Genomic DNA, 20,415 nt, shown 5'->3' with positions numbered 1-20,415 from the left:
GGGCTATATGCAAATTAACTGCCAACTAAGATTGGCAGTTAACTGCCAACAAGATGGCGGCTAATTTGCATATGTAGGCACAATGCAGGGAGGCGAAAGGGAAAGCAGGAAGAAGCCCCCTGCCACTGACAGTGATCGAAAACCCAGGGGGGAGCTAAGAGCTGGGGGGCAGGGCAAAGGCAGCCCTGGGGCTGCCTTTGCCCTGCCCCCCAGCCATGATCGGAGAATCAGTGCCTTTGCCGCCCTGGCCAGTGATAGCAGGAAGTAGGGGTGGAGCCAGCGATGGGAGCTGGGCACGGTCGAAGCTGGCAGTCCCGGGAGCTAGGGGTCCCTTGCCTGGGCCTAAAGCGAAGCCCACGATCGCGGCGCCCCCCGCTGCAGCTGCCGGTCCCCGCTGCCCGGGCGGGACGCCTAGGCCAGAGGTGTTAGGCCTGGGCAGGGGCGGAGCCTGCAACCGCGGGGAGCTGGGGGTCCCCTGCCCAGGCCTGACACCTCTGCCGGAGGCCTCAGGCCTGGTCAAGGGGCCGATCCGGTGATTGGTGATCGGAGGGTGATGAGGGTCAACTCCTCTGGCCGAGGCATCAGGCCTGGGTGGGGGGCGGAGCCGGGGATTGGGGGGATATGATGGTCCCCTTGCCCAGGCCTGAAGCCTGGGTCAGAGGGGTCAAGCTTGGGCGGGGGGTGGAGCAAGCGATCAGAGGGAGATGGGGGTCCCCTGCCCAGGCATGATTCCTGGGCCAGAGGCCTCAGGCCTGGGCGGGGGCCAGAGCCAGTGATCGGGGGGAGATGGGGGTCCCCTGTCCAAGCCTGACACCTCTGGCGGAGGCGTCAGGCCTGGGCAAGGGGCCGATCAGGCGATCGGAGGGTGATGGGGGTCAACGCCTGAGGGCTCCCAGTATGTGAGAGGGGGCAGGCTGGGCTGAGGGACACTCTCCCCCCCCCCCCCACACCCAGTGCACGAATTTCGTGCACCGGGCCCCTAGTGATGTTATAAATATTCAAATGGCTCTTGGCAGCAAAACGTTTCCCACCCCTGAGCTCTACATGAAGTAACTACTGCAGTATTTAATCATGTAAAAAACATGAAATGTACTAACAGGAAATCAGATGTATCTGCATATAAACTGTTGAAGAAACAAGGCTAGAATAAAAGCATTTCTTTGAGGGGAGAGAGGTAAAATCAAAGTGCTTCCAATATTGAAACAGAATAAAAACATTTTAAATAAATGTATTAGAACATAAGATATTAAGATGACTATTAAGGACACGATAGCCCTGGCCAGTGTCCTTCAGTGGTCAGAGTGTCAGCCGTGCACTGAAAGGTCTTGGGTTTAATTCCTAGTCAAGGGCATGTACCTGGGTTGCAGGTTCAATCTAGTCCCCGGCTGGAGTGCATTTCTCTCTCTTCCCCCAACCCTTCCCCCCAACTACCTTCCACTCTCTCCAAAAATTAATGGAAAAAATATCCTCAGGTGAGGATTAACCAAAATAAAAAAGAACACTAGAGTTACTAGCATCATACACATACTTTTTTCTTTTATACTAATCAGTTTATTAAAATTTATCAAATTTACAAATCACCTTTCTCTTAAACTTCAGAAAAATAAGCATTTAACAAACTCTTAACTAAACTTATTTATATATTTCAATTTCTAACAATCAAGACATCTTAGTTCAGTTGATTTTAATATCCTTAGATTTAAAATTTAAGTATTCTGCAAGTGTTTTATTTTATGCCACTGATCTACCAACAACTAACATTTTTTTTTTTTTGGCCTTTTAATTGTCTTTATTACCCAAAAAAAGCTTCATTTTTAAAATTTATTTAGTTTTCTGACTCTGTGCTTGTGCCTTCAACACTTTCACAATGATTTTCTGCTCCTCAATAAGGAAAGCACACTTGATCCTGTCACGGACACATTTAGCACACATGGATCCACCATAGGCCCTGCTGACATGTTTTTTCGTTTTAGACAACCTCATTAGAACTTTAATTCTCACAGCACAAACGCCTCTACGTCGGCCTGGGCTCAGACCGCATGCAGATTTTGTTGCTTTCCCAAGCTTCTTGGTATAAAGGCAAACAATTCTATTACCAGGGATTCAGGACAGCCTAGTTTTGTTAGAGGCTGTACTGTAGGACAGCCTCCAACGGTATGTCAAATGCTGGACCGTGGTGAATGCCTGAAGTCACTGTCCCCGGAAGAGCCCACCAACTAACTTTTAAATAAATGTGCACTATGCTCTCTTGGATGCCCCACAAAACCCCCAATATAATAACAAAACCCTTAAGGTCCTATTTGATATGAACCTTATAAACAGCCACATGTCTAAAGGCTTCAAATATAAGAATTCTTCCTAAATTTCAAATCAGTTTACTCAATTTTTACCTCAAAATGTGATGTGTGACTAAAATTCATTCATCTCATTCCACATATTATAAAACAATTTTTATTTAACCCAGGAGTACTTAATATCCATATTTCAATAACTAAATGCTAAATACCAGATAACTACTAAAGTTATTCTAGTTACTTTCTTCTTTGTGCTATTCTTTGGTTTCAAAATCTTCTTCAATGTATGTGCATTAACTTTTATATTGCTTTAAAAAAATCCTTTGTATATCGAGCATGAGTGGTTATATTTTGCAAATGAAAAGCAGAATGAGATGTCTGAATGAGGGAGAAAATCTCCAACTCAGGTAGCTTCACTCTAACTCAGGGGTCCTCAAACTTTTTAAACAGGGGGGACAGTTCACTGTCCCTCAGACCATTGGAGGGCTGGACTATAGTTTAAAAAAAACACTATGAACAAATTCCTATGCACACTGCACATATCTTATTTTGAAGTAAAAAAACAAAACGGGAACAAATACAATATTTGTATTTGCATGTGGCCCGCGGACCGTAGTTTGAGGACCCCTGCTCTAACTCATTCTTTTAACACTATTAATGGGTCCTAACATTCCCAGAAGTCAAAGATTTACAAGCAAGTACCAACAAGAAATTTGTAAAGAAGAGTGTTAGTTACATCTCTAAAGTTGATGGAAAACATAGGAGGAGGAGGAACCATAAGTAAGGTAACCAATAATGATTTCTCCCTCCCTTCTATCTTTAACTACAATGATTCTCACTTCAGAATATGAAAGATTAAAGAAATTTACTTCCTCCTCCTACATATTTTCCCCTACTCATCAGGCAACAAACAGGAGGATGAGAGGGCTGGTCTTGATATCCTTACAGGAATTATTTCTCCCTGAATTAAAAATAAAATTCTACATTAGATGGGTGGCTTATAGATATGTCTTAGTTGCTTTTAACAAAAACAGAAAAAGATATCAAGTAGCTAATGAAGTCTGCTCTAAAACCACTTACCTCTCCAGGGTGCAATCTATCCCAGTTTTCATTAATGTATGTCATAAGCTCAAGTTCAGAATCAAAGTATTTCTTCTTGTGAATAACACTTAGGTTGTAAAGGCATAAGTGTGCTATATCTACCCTGGAATCCAAAGTAATCAAAATATACAAAAAAAACAATGTTTTTGGTTATTGTTAAGAAATCACACAATTTTTTATAACACCAGTAATTTTAAAAATCCAGTGTAAAATACTTAAGTGAACAGAGGGTCAATATCCTAAGTCATATTCATAATGTAATAAATCATTACATTGAAAATAATTGGAAAGCATTAACTAAACATTTACTTATCCTAAACTAACTATAAACTAAAAAATATTTGAATAATTTCTTAAAATGCATTAAAAAAGAATCTGATTTCAAAAAACACCTTACAATAAAAAAATTTTGTTTTTACTACTATATATAAGCTACTGTATAGATCATACTTTATTAGACTTTGCCTGATTCACAAGTGTTATCTTTTCCTAAATTATGCAAAACATTTAATAAAAATGTCTAAGTACTTACTACATAGTACTCCTAAGTGTCAGTTTTGCTTTTAAAGTTACCTGCAGTCAACTGCAGCTCAAAAGTATGAAATGGAAAATTCCAGAAATAAACAATTTCTAAGTTTCAAACTGTGCACTGTTCTGAGTAGCATAACAACATCTTGTGCCATCCCACTCTGTCCCCCTTGGGGTGTGAGTCATCCTTTTTGTTCAGTGGATCCAGGCTGAACTGCCCTGCCCATTAGTCACTTAGTAGCTATCCTGGTTATTTGGTGGATTGTGACAGTATCTCAGTGCTTGTGTTCAAGTAACCCTTATTTTACTAAATAATGAAGACAAAGCTCAAGAGTAGTGATGATGGCAATTTTCCAAAGAGAAGCTGTAAAGTGTATTTATGTATGTATAACAAAAACCATAGTATATAACAAGGTTTGGTTCTATCCAAAGTTTCAGGTATTCACTTGGAGTCTTGGGCATATTTCCCATGAACAAAGGGGAACTACCATATAAATATTTTATCATTAAATCTCCCAAATTCATTATACTTCCCATGCCCAAGAATTGCTACTCAGAAGCAGAAATTGGCATATTTGTAATAAAAACTTTCTTCTACTATATGCTATTCTGAAGGCCCAAAAGAACTAGAAAGATAAGAGTTTTGAAGATATAAAGGGTATTTTAAAAAGTCATTAGAAAATGAATGGCTATATAACTTTTTCAATATAATTAGCTAATCCTTGGTAAAGATGACATCAGGTTTTCTATAAACAACAGAAAATAAATAAAGCTATACGTAAAGATGACCACATTTTTACTTAAACCAAGTAAATATATCTACAGTTTTATCTTATAGTTTTAAGAATATGGCTCTCTTTTGTTCCTTAACAGAAATGTCCTCACTTACCACTGTAATGGTAGACGTTTGAGGTATTCAGGTCCAGAACTGCAGACAGAGCAAATAAATGTATAAAACCTAAGTTAAAAGGAAAAGTTGTAATTATTGTGTAATCAAAGGTATACATCAGAGAGACATGTTGACATTCCTAAGCTCAGAAAGATGGCATAAATTAATGGCATAAGCCAATATTTAAAACCAGACTTTATGCCAAGTTTAGCGTTCTATCTTTAATTTGTATTCCTAGAGTTCTCTCTTATATTCTACATTCTCTTAATCCAGAAAGCACATTAAGTCTACTTTTAGAAATTCTTAGGTCTAAGGTATAAATTGTGTCTATCAAGGTTCTTTGTCCTTTTCCAATGTTCTGTCACAGGATCTCTTTGAGGTTCTTTAAAGGAAGATACCAATGAGAAGAGTTTAGAACAGCCTTGGGCAAACTATGGCCCGCCGGCCGGATCCGGCCCGTTTGAAATGAATAAAACTAAAAAAAAAAAAAAAAAAAAAAAGACCGTACCCTTTTATGTAATGATGTTTACTTTGAATTTATATTAGTTCACACAAACACTCTATCCATGCTTTTGTTCCGGCCCTCCGGTCCAGTTTAAGAACCCATTGTGGCCCCCGAGTCAAAAAGTTTGCCCACCCCTGGTTTAGAACATTGTGGGGCAATACAAGCAAATGTAATCACTAATCAAATACTTATAAGCCTTTTGGAATAATATCCAAAAGCATAAAAATTATGTGTACTTTCAAATTACATATAATTTAAATATATTACTCAATATTTTCCCTGTAAGGTGACTCCTTTACAAATCACTATTAAAACTACTTCTAGAAATCAAAAACTGCAAACATTACCACAATAAAAAAGCTAAATAAAAATTTTTTTTAAATCAAACAGTAAAGTCCAAATGCCCTTCTCACCTGTCTCCAAATAACATTGGCTTTTGAAGGCATTGCACACAAGCCTCGTGAAACCACTGCTTACATTTGCAGCACTGTAGCATCTTTAAATACCAGCTATGAGAAAAAAGTTAAGATTAAAATTACTACCTTTTGATGATGTATTTTTTTTAAGTGGCATTGTGCTTATAGGATCACATTTCTACTACATGTAGTGCTAAATTTTTTCTTTCTCAAAAATGTCATTCATATTAACCACTTGATCTCTCTTATTCATGAGAATTTATAAGCTCTAGAAAGATACAACTATTTCTAGTCAATAAGTGCCTGGTTCCTACACTAGTCTAGGATCTATGTCAAAACACAATCCTGGGAATGTTTTCACACTGACTCTATACTCTAGAACAGTGGTTCTCAACCTTCCTAATGCCGCGACCCTTTAATACAGATCCTCATGCTGTGGTGACCCCCAATCATAAAATTATTTTTGTTGCTACTTCATAACTGTAATTTTGCTACTGTTATGAATCATAATGTAAATATCTGATATGCAGGATGTATTTTCATTGTTACAAATTGAACATAATTAAAGCATAGTGATTAATCACAAAAACAATATGTAATTATATATGTGTTTTCCGATGGTCTTAGGCGATCCCTGTGAAAGGGTCATTCGACCCCCCAAAGGGGTCGCGACCCACAGGTTGAGAACCGCTGCTCTAGGAGACGTCCCATAGGTCATTGATGTGTATGGGTGTTTACCCCATATATCAAATGGGCATAAGCAGCTTTATATTTTCACTGCGTTTCTATTATTCTTGTCTATTAAAATGGAAACAAGTATAAGTTATGCATGACATAATTTCAGGCAAAAACAGACCACATATGTCACAGTGACATGCCATATAGCCTAGGTGTATACCATCTAGGGTTGCATAAGTATACTCTGTGATGTTCACACAATGATGAAATTGCTTAATGATGTATTCAGAAAGTATTCCCATCGTTAAATGGCACATGACTACATAGCAATTTAATGTAATTGATTAACATAATTATACATCTAATCTAAGACTCTACCAGGTGGTAAAGGCTTTGTGAAAGATTTTGTTGTTTTAAACAGCTGAAGATGCTAAAACTCAATCTTCAACTGAGGATTATCCTTTCCTTTCAGTTACTACATGGTTTTGATTTACTGATATCCTTATTTGCCACCCAAATAATGTGTTCCTCCTAATAATTCTGTTGCTCAACTAGTCAGCCCCACATAAATTTTAAGCTACATATACACAAAGGTAAGAAGACTGATACTAAGTAAGGTCAGTCATTCAACAAAGACTAATAACTATGTTCCAGTGCTTGTGTTCAAATAACTACTCTGCTAGGTGCTGAAGTTAGAGTTGTTAGCAATATCAGCTCATGTAATCATGGTACAGAACAATGAATGATCTATCTCCCAAAATAATGTCTATAATACTTTCCACCTACTTTGAATAATGCTTTAAACTAAATGCTAGTTATAAATGAGTTCATTGTATCTATTTTAGAAGTGATTTTTAAAAACTAGTTTCTTAAATGTGCAGGTGACCAAAAACTAAGAAGTATTATAAAAATGTTAAATCACAAAAAATCCCTAAGATCAGAGATGAGGCAGAATACAGAACTAAAATTTCACTAATTTATATGTTCATTTATTCATCATCAATTACCTATATGTTCCAGTCTTCTCCTAGACAGCATCATCTTAAGAGAAGCAGAGTCTCACAAGACACACAAAAAATAATTATAATTTAAATAGTTAAATCGAAAGAATAAGATGGGATGACTAAAGAAAGGTAATACAATCTCTCTTTGCAATTACAGAAGTATAATGTCCAGAACTCTAATAGTCCCATTATTTTCTGTAAGACTATTCTTGGAAACAGTGAATTTTCTAATCATAACACCGCATTTCAAGAGTAAATTTTAAAAACTATGAGCAAGAAATGCCATTTGGAAGTCATGTCATAAAGAATATTTTATGGCAATGGAGATTTTAGCCTGGAAAAGAGAACATTATTAGTATGTAAGTAATGGGAGTAAGAAATGTGATTGCTGGATTGAAATATTTTAAGAATTACCTTCTCAGAGAGAAAAGAGTATTTGTTTAGTTCCAAAGAGCAGAACTAGGACCACTGATCAGAAGTTAAGGGTAAATTCCTAAACATTCTTAGTTAGAACTGATTCATTTCTTTAGCAAATATTTAATTAAAAAGATGAATAAAACTACAGCCTCTAATTCCCCTCCCTCAATTTTCTTTACTGATACTTCCATAAATTTACAATTCACTATTACTCTGACACCAAAATCAGTAACAAAAATAAAGTTGAAAAAATAAAAATTACTTAAAGGGTATTAAATAACTATATTTACTTACTCTCCAGGGCCTCCACAATAGCAGTAACATTGCTGGACATTGGTTTTATGACCTGCATCCCATTCAAGGTCTGCCACACTATAGGGTAATGTCTGCTTCATGACTTGCAATGCTTTGGCATTTGGTCCTTTCTTAAGCGCACCACCCCTCTATATTAGAGGGAAAAGATAATTTAAAAGAGTGAAGGATAAAATTTTAAATACAATTCTATAACTTAAAAATGCTTCTGAAACTTCTGAAAGCATTTCCATTCTAAATTTCTTAGCATATCACAAAACTGCCTGACTAATAATCTTTCCTATTAGCTTTTCTTTCAAATTATTGCCCCAATTCCAAGACCGCAATCAGAAAATAAGTGCAAAAATAGCTGCAAGTCACTTAAGCATCATTAGCCAAACAATAACCAGCACCTCTTTCTACTCAGCATTGACTGCTCATTTCATTCAAATAAACTTTCAACGTACACAATCATTATGTTGATAATGCCTTATAAATTCCATTTAGGGTTTTAGCCCAAAACACTTAAAAGATACCTTTGTTGTTGTTGCAAAAACACACTGTCGACAGAGCCATTTTTCATCTGAATCAATCACACTGGAATCAATGTGAGGTGTGTGACACAACTGATGATATCCTTAATATCAAAAAAAGCATAAAGCAAATTCTATTTTATTATTAAATACAATTTAAATGCATTAGTATTTTCTTTTCCTACATTAATATAATTACAACTGATGAGTAAATTTATCATAACAGCTTCAAATTAACATTGTAAAGTAATTTTGAATCATTAATCTTCACAAACTTTTCCACAAGATTAAAAGAAATCAATGTTTACCTTGGCCACACTTATCACATATAACCATTTCATTGGGAGCTTCTGAATACTCTTCCTGACATATTGTACAGACCATTTCCCCACTTCCAGTGGCTCCTGAAATATTTAAATAATTTTATTATTTATTTATAATAATAAAGTGTTCCATTTAACAAAACTACTTTTTGACTCAGTGAGGAGCCTATATTGGCAATGTTTGTTCACTAGATCATAATGATTTATTTTTAAGCCAAAGTACTATACACAAAATGCTATCTCTCTGCTCCCTTTCTATGTTCTGACCTCTAACTGATTTCTAACTGTCTACATTCATAACTTAACCTGCTTTTTGGCAGAGGACATAATTTAAACTGCTCTCAGGCAGGATCCTTTATCATTCATTTTTAATATTCCCATTCTCCTGGGAGGTTGTTTTTGTCAACACTAGAACTACTCTCCAAAACACATACCCACCCATGTATATACATGTGTTCACTCACCCTACACTGCCTAACATCATGAGACTAAAGAAAAGGCGCAAGGGAGATGTGTCAATGACTCCTTTTCCTCTGGGTTTGGAACATTTCTTTTTATTTACTAATTTATGAAAGAGGCTGAACACCAATTATTTAATTTTCAGCTTCTGAAATATGGAAATATGGTTGGTGCCAATAATATACCCTAACAAAATCCCACTGCAATAAAATCTGGGGGTTCCACAGTTAATAATTTTACTTTTTACCTGAATAGATAAATTATTTATTTCTTAAACATTTTTATTCTAAAACACTTCTATAAATTTTAAAACATGATTTTATCACTCTAACACATTTCCAATATTCCCTATTCATCTATTTAAATATACATAGTTAAAATATTAATACACATGCTTTATTCACATAGCAACAATAAAAAAATTTCAATTTTGTGCTCTGACCCAAGCATTGTTAGGCTCCTGACATATACTATTTTATTTAATTCTACAACTTTTAGATAAATATCCTCTCTAAAGAGAAGACGTGAGGTTCAGAAAGATAAAGTAACTAATCCAAGGACCTTCAGTCAGAAAGTATCAAGGCTAGGATTCAAACCTAGATATACTAGAGTCCATACTCTACACTGTGAGATGCTTCTTTTCATTAGTACTATTTAATATTCCTTCTATCAAAAGCATTTTTTAGCCCTAGCTGGTTTGGCTCAGTAGATAGTCGGCCTTTGGACTGAAGGGTCCCAGGTTTGATTCTGGTCAAGGGCCCTTGCCCAGGTTGCAGGCTCGATCCCCAGCTGGGGGCGTGCAGGAGGCAGCCAATCAATGACTCTCTCATCATTGATGCTTCTATTTCTCTATCCCTCTCCCTTCCTCTCTGAAATCAATAAAAATACATTTTTTAAAAAGCATTTTTTACGCCGCAGTTTTCAAAATTGTAACTTCAAAGCTATACTAATAGAAGGGTAATATGCTAATTAGACTGGATGTCTTCTGGACAAAGCCACGGTGGGGGGGGCCATGGCAGAGGTGGTTAGGGGTGATCAGGCCAGCAGGGGAGAGCAGTTAGGGGCGATCAGGCCAGCAGGGGAGAGCAGTTAGGGGCGATCAGGCCAGCAGGGGAGAGCAGTTAGGGGCAATCAGGCTAGCAGGGGAGCAGTTAGGGGCGATCTGGCAGGCAGGCAGAGGCAGTTAGGGGCGATCAGGCAGGCAGGGGAGCAGTTAGGGGCATCAGGTAGGTAGGCAGAGGGGTTAGGGGCGACCAGGCAGGCAGGCAGGTAAGCGGTTAGGAGCCAATGGTCCTGGATTACGAGAGGGACATCCCCCGAGGGGTCCCAGATTGGAGAGGGTGCAGGCCAGGTTGAGGGACACCCCCCCCCCCGTGCACAAATTTCATGCACTGGGCCTCTAGTAACTACATAATATTCCATCCAGGGAAAGAACCAAATTTACTTTATTACACCCTCTATTCTTACACAGACAGGTTACCAAATTTCTTGTTTGTTCATTTTTTTGCATTTTTTCCTTGTCTGTTTCAGTGTCTTGTCCTCTCTAGCCTCCTGCTTTCCCAGGGGTTTGTCTTCTTCTCTGCACAGTTGACTAAAGCTGGCCTCCCCAAATCTTCTGATTTTTGGCTAGATTAGAATAAGGAGAGCAACCAGACTGGCCTGGATACTCTCTGTCCAAATCTGTAATTCCCTCGAACAGAACCAATAGTCCTAGATTGGGGTAGGTGCTTAATCTGAGTCCCACTGCAACCAGGTGGACTGGTGTAGGGGAAGGCAGTTCCTCAGAAAAGCCAGTGCTAATTCAAGCCATTTCATCTTCGATATCTCACATTTTTTGTTATTATTAAAATAATGCCACAGTAAATATTTTTTATCTAATTTTTTAAATTTTGAATTATTTAGAATAAACTGCTAAAATGAGTCTGCTGTATAAATTAAAGAGTATAAAACGTTTTTATGCATTTAATGCTGCTGTTTAAATATCCAAAATAGAAATTTACACTGTCATCAGCAGTGTACCATTTTCCCAGAAACCATAATGGTATTTAGGTGTTAAGATTAAAAATCCTTTTAGGAGGCTAGGGGACTCTCTAGGGCGGGGGGATAAAATGGACACATATGTAATACCCTTTGTAATATTTTAAGCAATAAAAAAAAAAAATCCTTTTAAATTCATTTAATGGTTTTAACATGTTATCTCCCTGTTGTAATGCACATTTCTTTGATTACTAACGTGACTATATATTCTTCCTTATTTATGTAAACTGTTCAAAGGAATCTTATTACATGAGTGAAATTATGCTAATTTATTATTATTTTGCTAGTATCTGTTATTATAGAAAGAAAATTACTAAAGCTACTCTACACACTGAAATCTGTCATAATGCAATTTTCAGGTTCACTTCCTCATTTTATACCAACTCCAAGTTATGTGTGTTGTACTTTCTAGATATTACAAAGTTAATGGCCAAAGAGTAATCCTTGGTAATTCTAAGGCTAGTAAAAGCAGCCAGTGAGGAAAGAACCACCACAGACTACTAAACTGACACACTGGTGGGGCACATGTTGGATAGGACCCTCACTTTCATTACAACTTTCTATCTCTATGTACCACTGGTCTTCGGAAAGAAGGAATGGAGGGAGGGAAGAGACAAAAGACTGAGAAACCTGTATTTTAACTCACAGGAACCTTGAAAAGGTAGGAAAGTTGAAAGGGATACATAGCTAATAGAAGGGAATAGAGGCAGTATATGTGTTTCAGACCCACCAAAGACAGAGTCACATTTACAAATTAAAAAAGAGAAATTCCTAATGCAGGTAATAAGATCTGCTCAATATCACTACTGTTGAAGACATCCTATCCTCCTAGCACTTTTCTCACTGACCCATCAATTCCAGATTCAAAACATACAACACGCAGTAACCTATCATAAAGTTGCAGTTGGGAATCCAATACAAAACCCAATCGCTAAATATTTTAGAAAGGTATCCACCTATCCTTCAGGGAAAGAGAATTTATATCTCCTTTCTAAAACAGGAAATAGAAAAAAGAGGTCTTTGCAGGCCTATTGACCTAGTAAAAGCAAAACCAAAAGTGCTGCTTTAGCCCTGGCTGTTATGGTTCAATCAGTCGGAACGTCTGTCCCATACACCAGAAGGTGGTGGGTTTGATTCCCCTTCAGGGCATGTACGGGAGGCAACTAGTGGATGTTTCTCTCTCCCTTCCTCTCTCTCTAAAATAAATAACAACAACAATAATAAAAACTGCTACATTTTTAAAAAATCCTCACCCACAGATACATTTCCATTGATTTTTAGAGAGAGTGGAAGAGAGAGGGAAAGAGAAATATTGATGTGAGAGAAACACGTCGATTGGCTGCCTCCTGCACCGCCCCAACCAGGGCCCAGTCTGGGAAGGCATCTGCAACCTAGGTACCCACTCTTGACTGAAATCAAACTTGAGACCCTTCTGTCCCCAGGCCAATGCTCTATCCAATGAGCCAAACCAGGTAGGGCAAAACTTACATTTTTTAAAAAGTGTTGCATTAGTGTGTAAAGTACTCAGATTTTAATAATAATACTTTTTCTAAAAATAAATAAAGCACCTACCATGAAAGAGATACCTAGAAAAACACCTTTATTTAGCAGATTCAAATAACACGCAGCAATTATATAGTTTGTAAAAATAGAAAGTATAAAAAATGTACCTACAACCAAACCAAGATGTACCTGTACTTATTTTCCCATATAAACATTAAAAAATAATTAATCATTTTAAACCATTTTTATTAATGAATATTTCTAGTACTCAGCCTTTTATTATGTTCTAATTCCCCCAAGCATCTGACAAAAAATATGTCCTCAATACCTATTAGCTCTTTATAGTACTTTGTACTAATATAAGCAAGTAACAGTTAAAATGAAGCCCAAACTGTTTCTTCTTAGTTCTTAGAAGGGTCCTAACAATAGTGACACACCTGTCTTCTAGTAGTTAGTAGTCTACCTCTACCCTAACAGAGTGATTCTTTTTTTTTTTTTTTTTTTTGCAGTTTTTAATATAGATCCGCAATTTTCAACCAGAGTGCTGCAAGAATTTTTAAAATGTGCAATACCTAACTATTTAGTCAGGGGCACTGACCTCTTTTCCCTTAGATTGTCAAATAAAAAAATGACAACAGCCAATACAACAATATCTGTCCGGTATGAATGAATCAAAATTATACCTTCTTTTTTTTTTGGTCAGACTGGCAAAATATATATTTTTTGATGTGCTTCAGAATTTTAGTAATTAGCTTATGTGTGTCAGGAGATGAAAAAGATTGAAAATCACTGATATAAATTATAACTTCCCGAAGACTACAAAGGTAAAGTTGATTTTTTTAGCCTCTCCTTAAAAGTGATTCTGAGATATTTTAATACACTACTGAACACTCAAAAATGACAAGTTGGAAAAAATCAAATTTTAGTATAAATCATGTTCAAGAGAAACAGTAGCACCTGCCTGTTTGGATGTCCTTCCAGAGAACCCAGGATTTAGAACTGTCTTCAAAAATGATGAAGCAGCTCTGTTTTAATATGTTTATCTGAAATACAGAGGAATACTGGTGACTTCTTTTAAAATAAAAAACAGAGTTAAATTTAAATTCAAAATTATTAAACATTTACTGCAAAAACTGCAAAAGATATCTTATATTAAGGTAACTTGCCTTTTTGATAGTTCCAAGATAAAACAAGCCATCTGACCATCTAGCTAGGACATCCTGACCCTCTTCAAATTTACATGCTGGCTTTTTGACTTTATATCCATCCTGTAAAGACAGCTTGGTCAAGGATGTTGGGGTCTTTTGGTTTCGACGTAAAGGAGACCGCTTGTGGACCAGTGAATTACCTGCCCCTGTAGAGTCTCTGTTTCAGAAAATAAAAGATAGCCATAAGATTAACTTACTGATAGAGCTTATTTTATTCCACTGATATCATATATTAAAAATTTTGATTTATTAAAAACCTTAGATGGAGGTAAAATATAACAAGTACCTCAAAGTCACAAATACCTTCCAAGAAACAAAGAGGTTTAACAGAGAATGATAGCAGTTTCAATATTTATTCAGTGCCTGTCCAAAGTGAGGCCACGATTCAGCAACCACTCCAAGATAAATAAAAACAGCTATCATCAAAATAACAGCTCTAAGTTAAAGTGGATAGGCCATGGTCATGAGCAAAAGATGCTTTGAATATCATAATCACGTTTATACAAAAAAAAAAAAAAAAGTTACATGGCACAATTTCACAAGCACTTGATAAAGAACAAAAATGTTTATGCCACATGTAGTTAAATCACACTAACCAGTGACGACTTTGGGGTAGCTGGGTATATTTAACTCATTGGAAGGGTAGTCATGACCTCCCTCTGGGGAATCACTATAGAAATGATCCTTGTTTACTGACAGAAATGTATGAGAATCCATCAAATATGCAAAAAGGAAATTTAAAATAAAAATTGGGAACCACCAATTCCACAAGATCACAATCAAATGAGAAGTATGTTATAATTTACTTTTTTTAAAACAAAAGACCCCCAAATTAAATATTCTAAAACATATAACTTATGTATTAGTTATTCCATAAGCAGCATAGCATACCACCATCAATCTTTTCTATTTTTTGGTTAATTCTCACCCAAGATATTTTTTCTAATGATTTTTAAAGAGAGTGAGAGGGGGAAAGGGAGGTAGGCAGGGGAAGGGGGAAAGAGAGAAACATCAATGTGAGAGAGAGACATTGACTGGTGGCCTCCAACATGAACCCAAACAGGGCCAGAGATTGAACCGGAAACCCAAGTACTTGCCCTTGACCGGGAATCAAACCATCAGTGTACAGGCTGATGCTCTAACCATTAACCTTCTTAAAGGTAAAGCAGTTTATTTTGTTTTACTTCCTAATTTAGATTATTATTTACTAATTAAACAAACAACATGTAAAACTAGGTAGATAGTAATTCAAAAATAGACAGCATAAAAGTAAAAATAAATGAGGAAAAAAAAAGTTAACACCTAAGAATTAGGAATACCTGATTTCAATACCTAAGAATATTCAAATTCTGGAAAACATTAAATCTACACATCCAAGCTCAACAAACTCCAAGTAGAATAAATGAAAAGATCTCTATACCCAGACATACCATAGTAAAAATACTGAAAGAGAAAATCTTGAGAGCAGCGAGAAAATTACTCAGTATCTACAAGGAAACCCCACAACATAAGTTCTCATCAGACACAATGAAGGCCAGAAGGCTGTGAGAAGACATATTCAAAGTGCTGAAAGAAAAACTGTCAACAAAGAATATTATATTCAGCAAAACTGTCTTTCAAAAATAAAGGTGAATAAAAATACTCCCATTACCCTGACCGGTTTGGCTCAGTGGATAGAGCAACGGCCTGTGTACTGGGGGGTCCCAGGTTCGATCTGGTCAAGGGCATGTATCTTGGTTGTGGGCACATCCCCAGTGGGAGGTGTGAAGGAGGCAGCTGATCGATGTACCTCTCTCATAGATGTTTCTGACTCTCTCTCTTTCCCTTCCTCTCTGTGAAAAATCAGTGAAATATATTTTTTAAAAAAAATACTCCCATTAAGCAAAAACTGAGAGAATTTGTTGCTAGCAAAGCACCTTACAAGAAATACTAAAGGAAATTCTTAGAATTGAAAGCAAGTAAACCAAAATAAAAATTCAAATACACATGCATACAAGAAAACAAAGAACACTGGTAAAGGTAATTAGATATACCATATAAATGGTATTTCCTCTAATGTAAGTATATGAAACAATCCTCCTATCTAATAAAAGAGAAACATGGTAATTAGCCGTACATCCACTACCCTTCCCATTGGCTAATCAGCAAGATATGCAAATTAATCACCAGCCAAGATGGCGGTTAATTTGCATACATAGGCACAATGATGGGAGGCGAAAAGGGAAGGATGGAAGAAGCCACCTGCCAGTGTCGGAACCCAGGTGGCAGCCAAGAGCCCGAGAACTGGGCCACCATTGTGATCGGAGAAGCCGGGCCACCTTTGCAGGCCCTGGGCCAGTAATCGGAGAAGCCGGGTGGGGCTGGGAAGAGGGGATGTCCGCCCGTCTCTTCCCTGCCCCACCGGCTTCTCAGATCACGGATCACCAGTGATAGGAGAACACCCAGAGGCGGGGCCAGAGGCCAGGCTGCACCCCTGCCTGGGGACGCGGTCAGGCCCCAGAAGGAGACCCATGGGCCTGGGAACGCGATCCGGTGCCCGGGCAGTGGCGCATCCCCAACCCCAGAAGGAGACCCATCGGCTGGGGAACGTGATCCGGTGCCTGGTGCAGCCAGGGACCAGGGCTGTGTCGCCGCCGGGGCACATGATCTGGTCTCGGGGTGATGCAGCCAGGCCCCAGAAGGAGACCCAGGGGCCGGAGCACGCGATCCAGTCCGGGGGCGACGCAGCCAGGCCCCAGAAGAAGACCCAGGGGCCGGGGCTGTGTTGCCGCCAGGGCTCCCGATCCTGTGCCCGAACAGTGGTGCAACCCCAGCCCCAAAAGGAGACCCAGGGGCCAGGGCTGTGTCGCCACCAGGGCACGCGATCCGGTGTCCAAGCAGTGGTGTATCCCCAGCCTCAGAAGGAGACCCAGGGACCTCCCAAGCGGAGAGTCTCTGTGGTCAGACTGCGCGGTGTCGGGACAGGAATAAAGATGGAGGTGACTTATGCCTGGCCAGTGGCCTTAGACCAGCAAACAGGGCCTTTCAGAGGGGACTCGGGGTGGGGGTAGGGCGAGGAAAGCGAGCGGGAAATAGAGAACTACAACTCCCAGGAGGCTTAGCGGCTGGGGCCTGTGTGCCTGGCCATGAAATCAGATTGGGCGAGTCATTTTGCAAGGTTGGAAGTTCTGCAGGGAGCCAGGAAGAAATGGAGCTGGAGCAGAGAGAGGGGTCCATGGCAGCTGTGGGCTTTGAGGAGTTCTCAGCACCTCCCTGCTTGGAGCTGGCGCAGCCTCCGCTGTTCGGTGGTCACATCCTGGAGAGTGAGCGAGACGAAGAAGAGGAGGCAGCCCAAGGCCAGCATCCGCGGTGCCAAGGGGAACTCAATCGCAGGAAGTACCAGGTGCTGGGTCGGCGCTGCAGGGAGATCGAGCGGGTCCTGAACAGGCTCCATCAGATACAGAGGATAACACGGAGACTCCAGCAGGAGCGGAGGTTCCTCATGAGGGTGCTGGACTCCTACGGCAACGACTACTGGGCCAGCCAGTTCACCAGCTTACTGGAGGACGAGGGCAGCCAGGGCACAGCCGCCCAACCCCAGGCAACGCTGAGAACGAGCCTCTGGAGAAAGAGGGGCTGTCCCCGCCCAGGAGGACACTAGCGCCTGCAGAAGCCAGCAGCCCGGCCCCTGGTGAGGGGCCCAGCGGTTGGAAGAGGCGGCAAGTGCCACGGGAAGGGTGCCGGGCAGGAGTCCCACTGACTCCGGATCTGGCCCCCATGCAGATAAAGGTGGAGGAAGACTTTGGCTTCAAAGTGGTCGAGGCTCTGGACTCAAGTTGGGTTTCTCGGGAGCCAGACAAGCTGCTGCCCTACCCCACCCTAGCCAGCTCCCCCTTTGACTGACCCCCAATAAACGGACCCCATGCTCTCCTCGGCAAAAAAAAAAAAAAAAAAAAAAAAAAAAGCTTATAGAGGCATGCTTATAGGATCAAATAGTATAAATATAGATGTAACAGGACAATAAAAAGAGAACCTGGCTACAATGATCACCTGAACGCTGCCTCTGTGTCATTCCTTCTTCGCCAACTCCGTCCACACCTTTGGGAACCTCTGGACCTGCTGGGGCTGGACCCCAACATTCCTCTTCTTATAAGGACTTCAGTGAGATGGGCTAAGGGTCCCACTGGAACTGCCTCAATTTAATGTAATCCCCTCTTTAAAGATCTTATCTCCACATACAGATACATTCTGAGGTTCTGGGGATTAGGATTTTAACATACATTTTGTTGATTACCCAAATCAGCCCTTAACAACCAGCATGTTTCAGAAAGTAGATTTCTATAGGGTTATTTACCAAACATTCAGAAGTATTTTTAAAAGAGCTAAGCCCCTCGCCCACCGCACGGGCCCCTCCCAGCGAAGAGCGAAGGCCTGGGTTCTGGGCACCGGAGGAAAACTGGTGCCAGCAGCCAGGGGAAGGGGCCCCCAAGGGGCCCCAGATTGCGAGAGGGCACAGGTCGGGCTGAGGGACCCACCCGAGTGCACAAATTTTTGTGCACCGGGCCTCTAGTCCTATCTAATAAAAGAGAAACATGGCAATTAGCGTACGACCGCTAGCCTTCCCATTGGCTAATCAGTGCGATATGCAAATTAACTGACAGACAAGATGGCGGTCGGCAGCTAAGGCAGCTTGAAACTAACATGAGGCTTGCTAGCTTCAGTGATGGAGGACTCCAGCGTTCCCCGCCTGCTTTGCCGGCCTCTGAGCCTGCAGTTTAAGAAACATTGTAGCCGAAACCGGTTTGGCTCAGTGGATAGAGCGTCAGCCTGCGGATTGAAGGGTCCCAGGTTCGATTCCGGTCAAGGGCATGTACCTGGGTTGCGCGCACATCCCCAGTGGGAGATGTGCAGGAGGCAGCTGATCGATGTTTCTCTCTCATCGATGTTTCTAACTCTCTATCTCTCTCCCTTCCTCTCTGTAAAAAATCACTAAAAAATATATTAAAAAAAAAAAAAAAAAAAAAAAAAAGAAACATTGTAACAAATATAGAAGCTAAACAAAACCCCAGAAACCACCTTTCAGCCCACCGGGATTTCAGAGCTGGAGTTATACAGTGTTTCGATTATAGAACCGAAACAAACCAGATACCTTCTTTCAGCAGCAGAAGCCTCAGAGCTGGAGCCAGAGCTAAAGCTGGCCCAGAATAAAAAGAAAGAAAAGAAAAAAGGAGCAGTTGGGAGCTTCAGTCGGCCTGAAAACAGCCCTCATCCCCTCACCCAGGCTGGCCAGGCACCCCAGTGGGGACCCCCACCCTGATCCAGGACACCCTTCAGGGCAAACCAGCCAGCCCCACCCATGCACCAGGCCTCTATCCTATATAGTAAAAGGGTAATATGCCTCCCAGCACCGGGATCAGCAGAGCCCAGAGGCCTCCCGGCACCGGGATCAGCATGACAGGGGGCAGCGCCCAAACCCCCTGATCGCCCTGCGGCTCTGTGTGACAGGGGGCGGGCCCACAACCTCCCTATCCGCCCTGCTCTGTTCGTGACAGGGGAAGGCGCCCAACCCCCTGATCAGCCCTGCTCTGTGCCTGATAGGGGGGAGCTCCCAAACCCCCTGATTGCCCTGCAGCTCTGTGTGTGACAGGGGGCGGGGCCACAACTCCCCTATCGGCCCTACTCTGTGAGTGACAGGGGGGAGCTCCCCAAACCCCTGATGGGCCCTGCTCTGTGCGTGACATGGGGGAGCTCCCCAACCCCCTGATGGGCCCTGCTCTGTGCGTGACATGGGGGAGCTCACCAACCCCCTGATCAACCCTGCTCTGTGCGTGACAGGGGGGAGCTCCCCAACCCCCTGATTGACCCTGCTCTGTGCATGACAGGGGGTGGCGCCGCAACCTCCCCATCAACCCTGCCTTGAGTGTGACAGGGGACGGTGCCCCAACCCCCCAATTGGCCCTACCCTGAGTGTGACTGAGGGTGGCATCGCAACCTCCCAATCCGCCCTGCTCTGTGCATGACAGGGGGCGGCGCTCCAACTCCTCAAAGGCCCTGCTCTGAGCCCAACCAGGGGCTGCACCTAGGGATTAGGCCTGCCCTCTGCCACCCGGGAGCAGGCCTAAGCCAGCAGGTCGTTATCTCCCGAGGGGTCCCAGACTGCGAGAGGGCACAGGCTGGTCTGAGGGACCCCCTTCCCCCCCGAGTGCACAAATTTTTGTGCACCAGGCCTCTAGTATATAATAAAACCCTA

The 20,415-nt window shown here is 41.0% G+C and overlaps 1 protein-coding gene and 1 pseudogene across 5 annotated transcripts in view; both read right to left on the bottom strand.

The window, feature by feature from the left end:
- The window catches only part of MTF2 (metal response element binding transcription factor 2), an 81,717-nt gene that overhangs the window by 18,175 nt on the left and 43,127 nt on the right, over positions 1-20,415 (bottom strand). For 3 of the 5 annotated variants that reach the window (XR_004973923.1, XM_036348338.1, XM_036348339.1), the window contains 8 exons: positions 14,145-14,343; positions 13,940-14,021; positions 8,965-9,060; positions 8,660-8,760; positions 8,127-8,275; positions 5,731-5,826; positions 4,813-4,881; positions 3,375-3,498 (listed from right to left, as the gene is read on the bottom strand). Coding sequence is in view for 4 of the 5 variants with exons in the window: in XM_036348338.1 (XP_036204231.1) it covers positions 3,375-3,498; positions 4,813-4,881; positions 5,731-5,826; positions 8,127-8,275; positions 8,660-8,760; positions 8,965-9,060; positions 13,940-14,021; positions 14,145-14,343 (916 nt within the window). In the remaining variant the exon portion in view is untranslated. The remainder of the gene's footprint in view (positions 1-3,374; positions 3,499-4,812; positions 4,882-5,730; positions 5,827-8,126; positions 8,276-8,659; positions 8,761-8,964; positions 9,061-13,939; positions 14,022-14,144; positions 14,344-20,415) is intronic. The other 2 variants (XM_036348340.1, XM_036348341.1) reach the window with 2 other exon arrangements.
- LOC118677489 lies at positions 1,563-2,190 on the bottom strand (annotated as a pseudogene).

This window comes from Myotis myotis, unplaced genomic scaffold (assembly GCF_014108235.1).
Source record: "Myotis myotis isolate mMyoMyo1 unplaced genomic scaffold, mMyoMyo1.p scaffold_m19_p_2, whole genome shotgun sequence".
Lineage (NCBI taxonomy): Eukaryota > Metazoa > Chordata > Mammalia > Chiroptera > Vespertilionidae > Myotis > Myotis myotis.
Note: the sequence above shows the minus strand (reverse complement) of the source record. Positions and strands in the feature narration are given on the sequence as shown.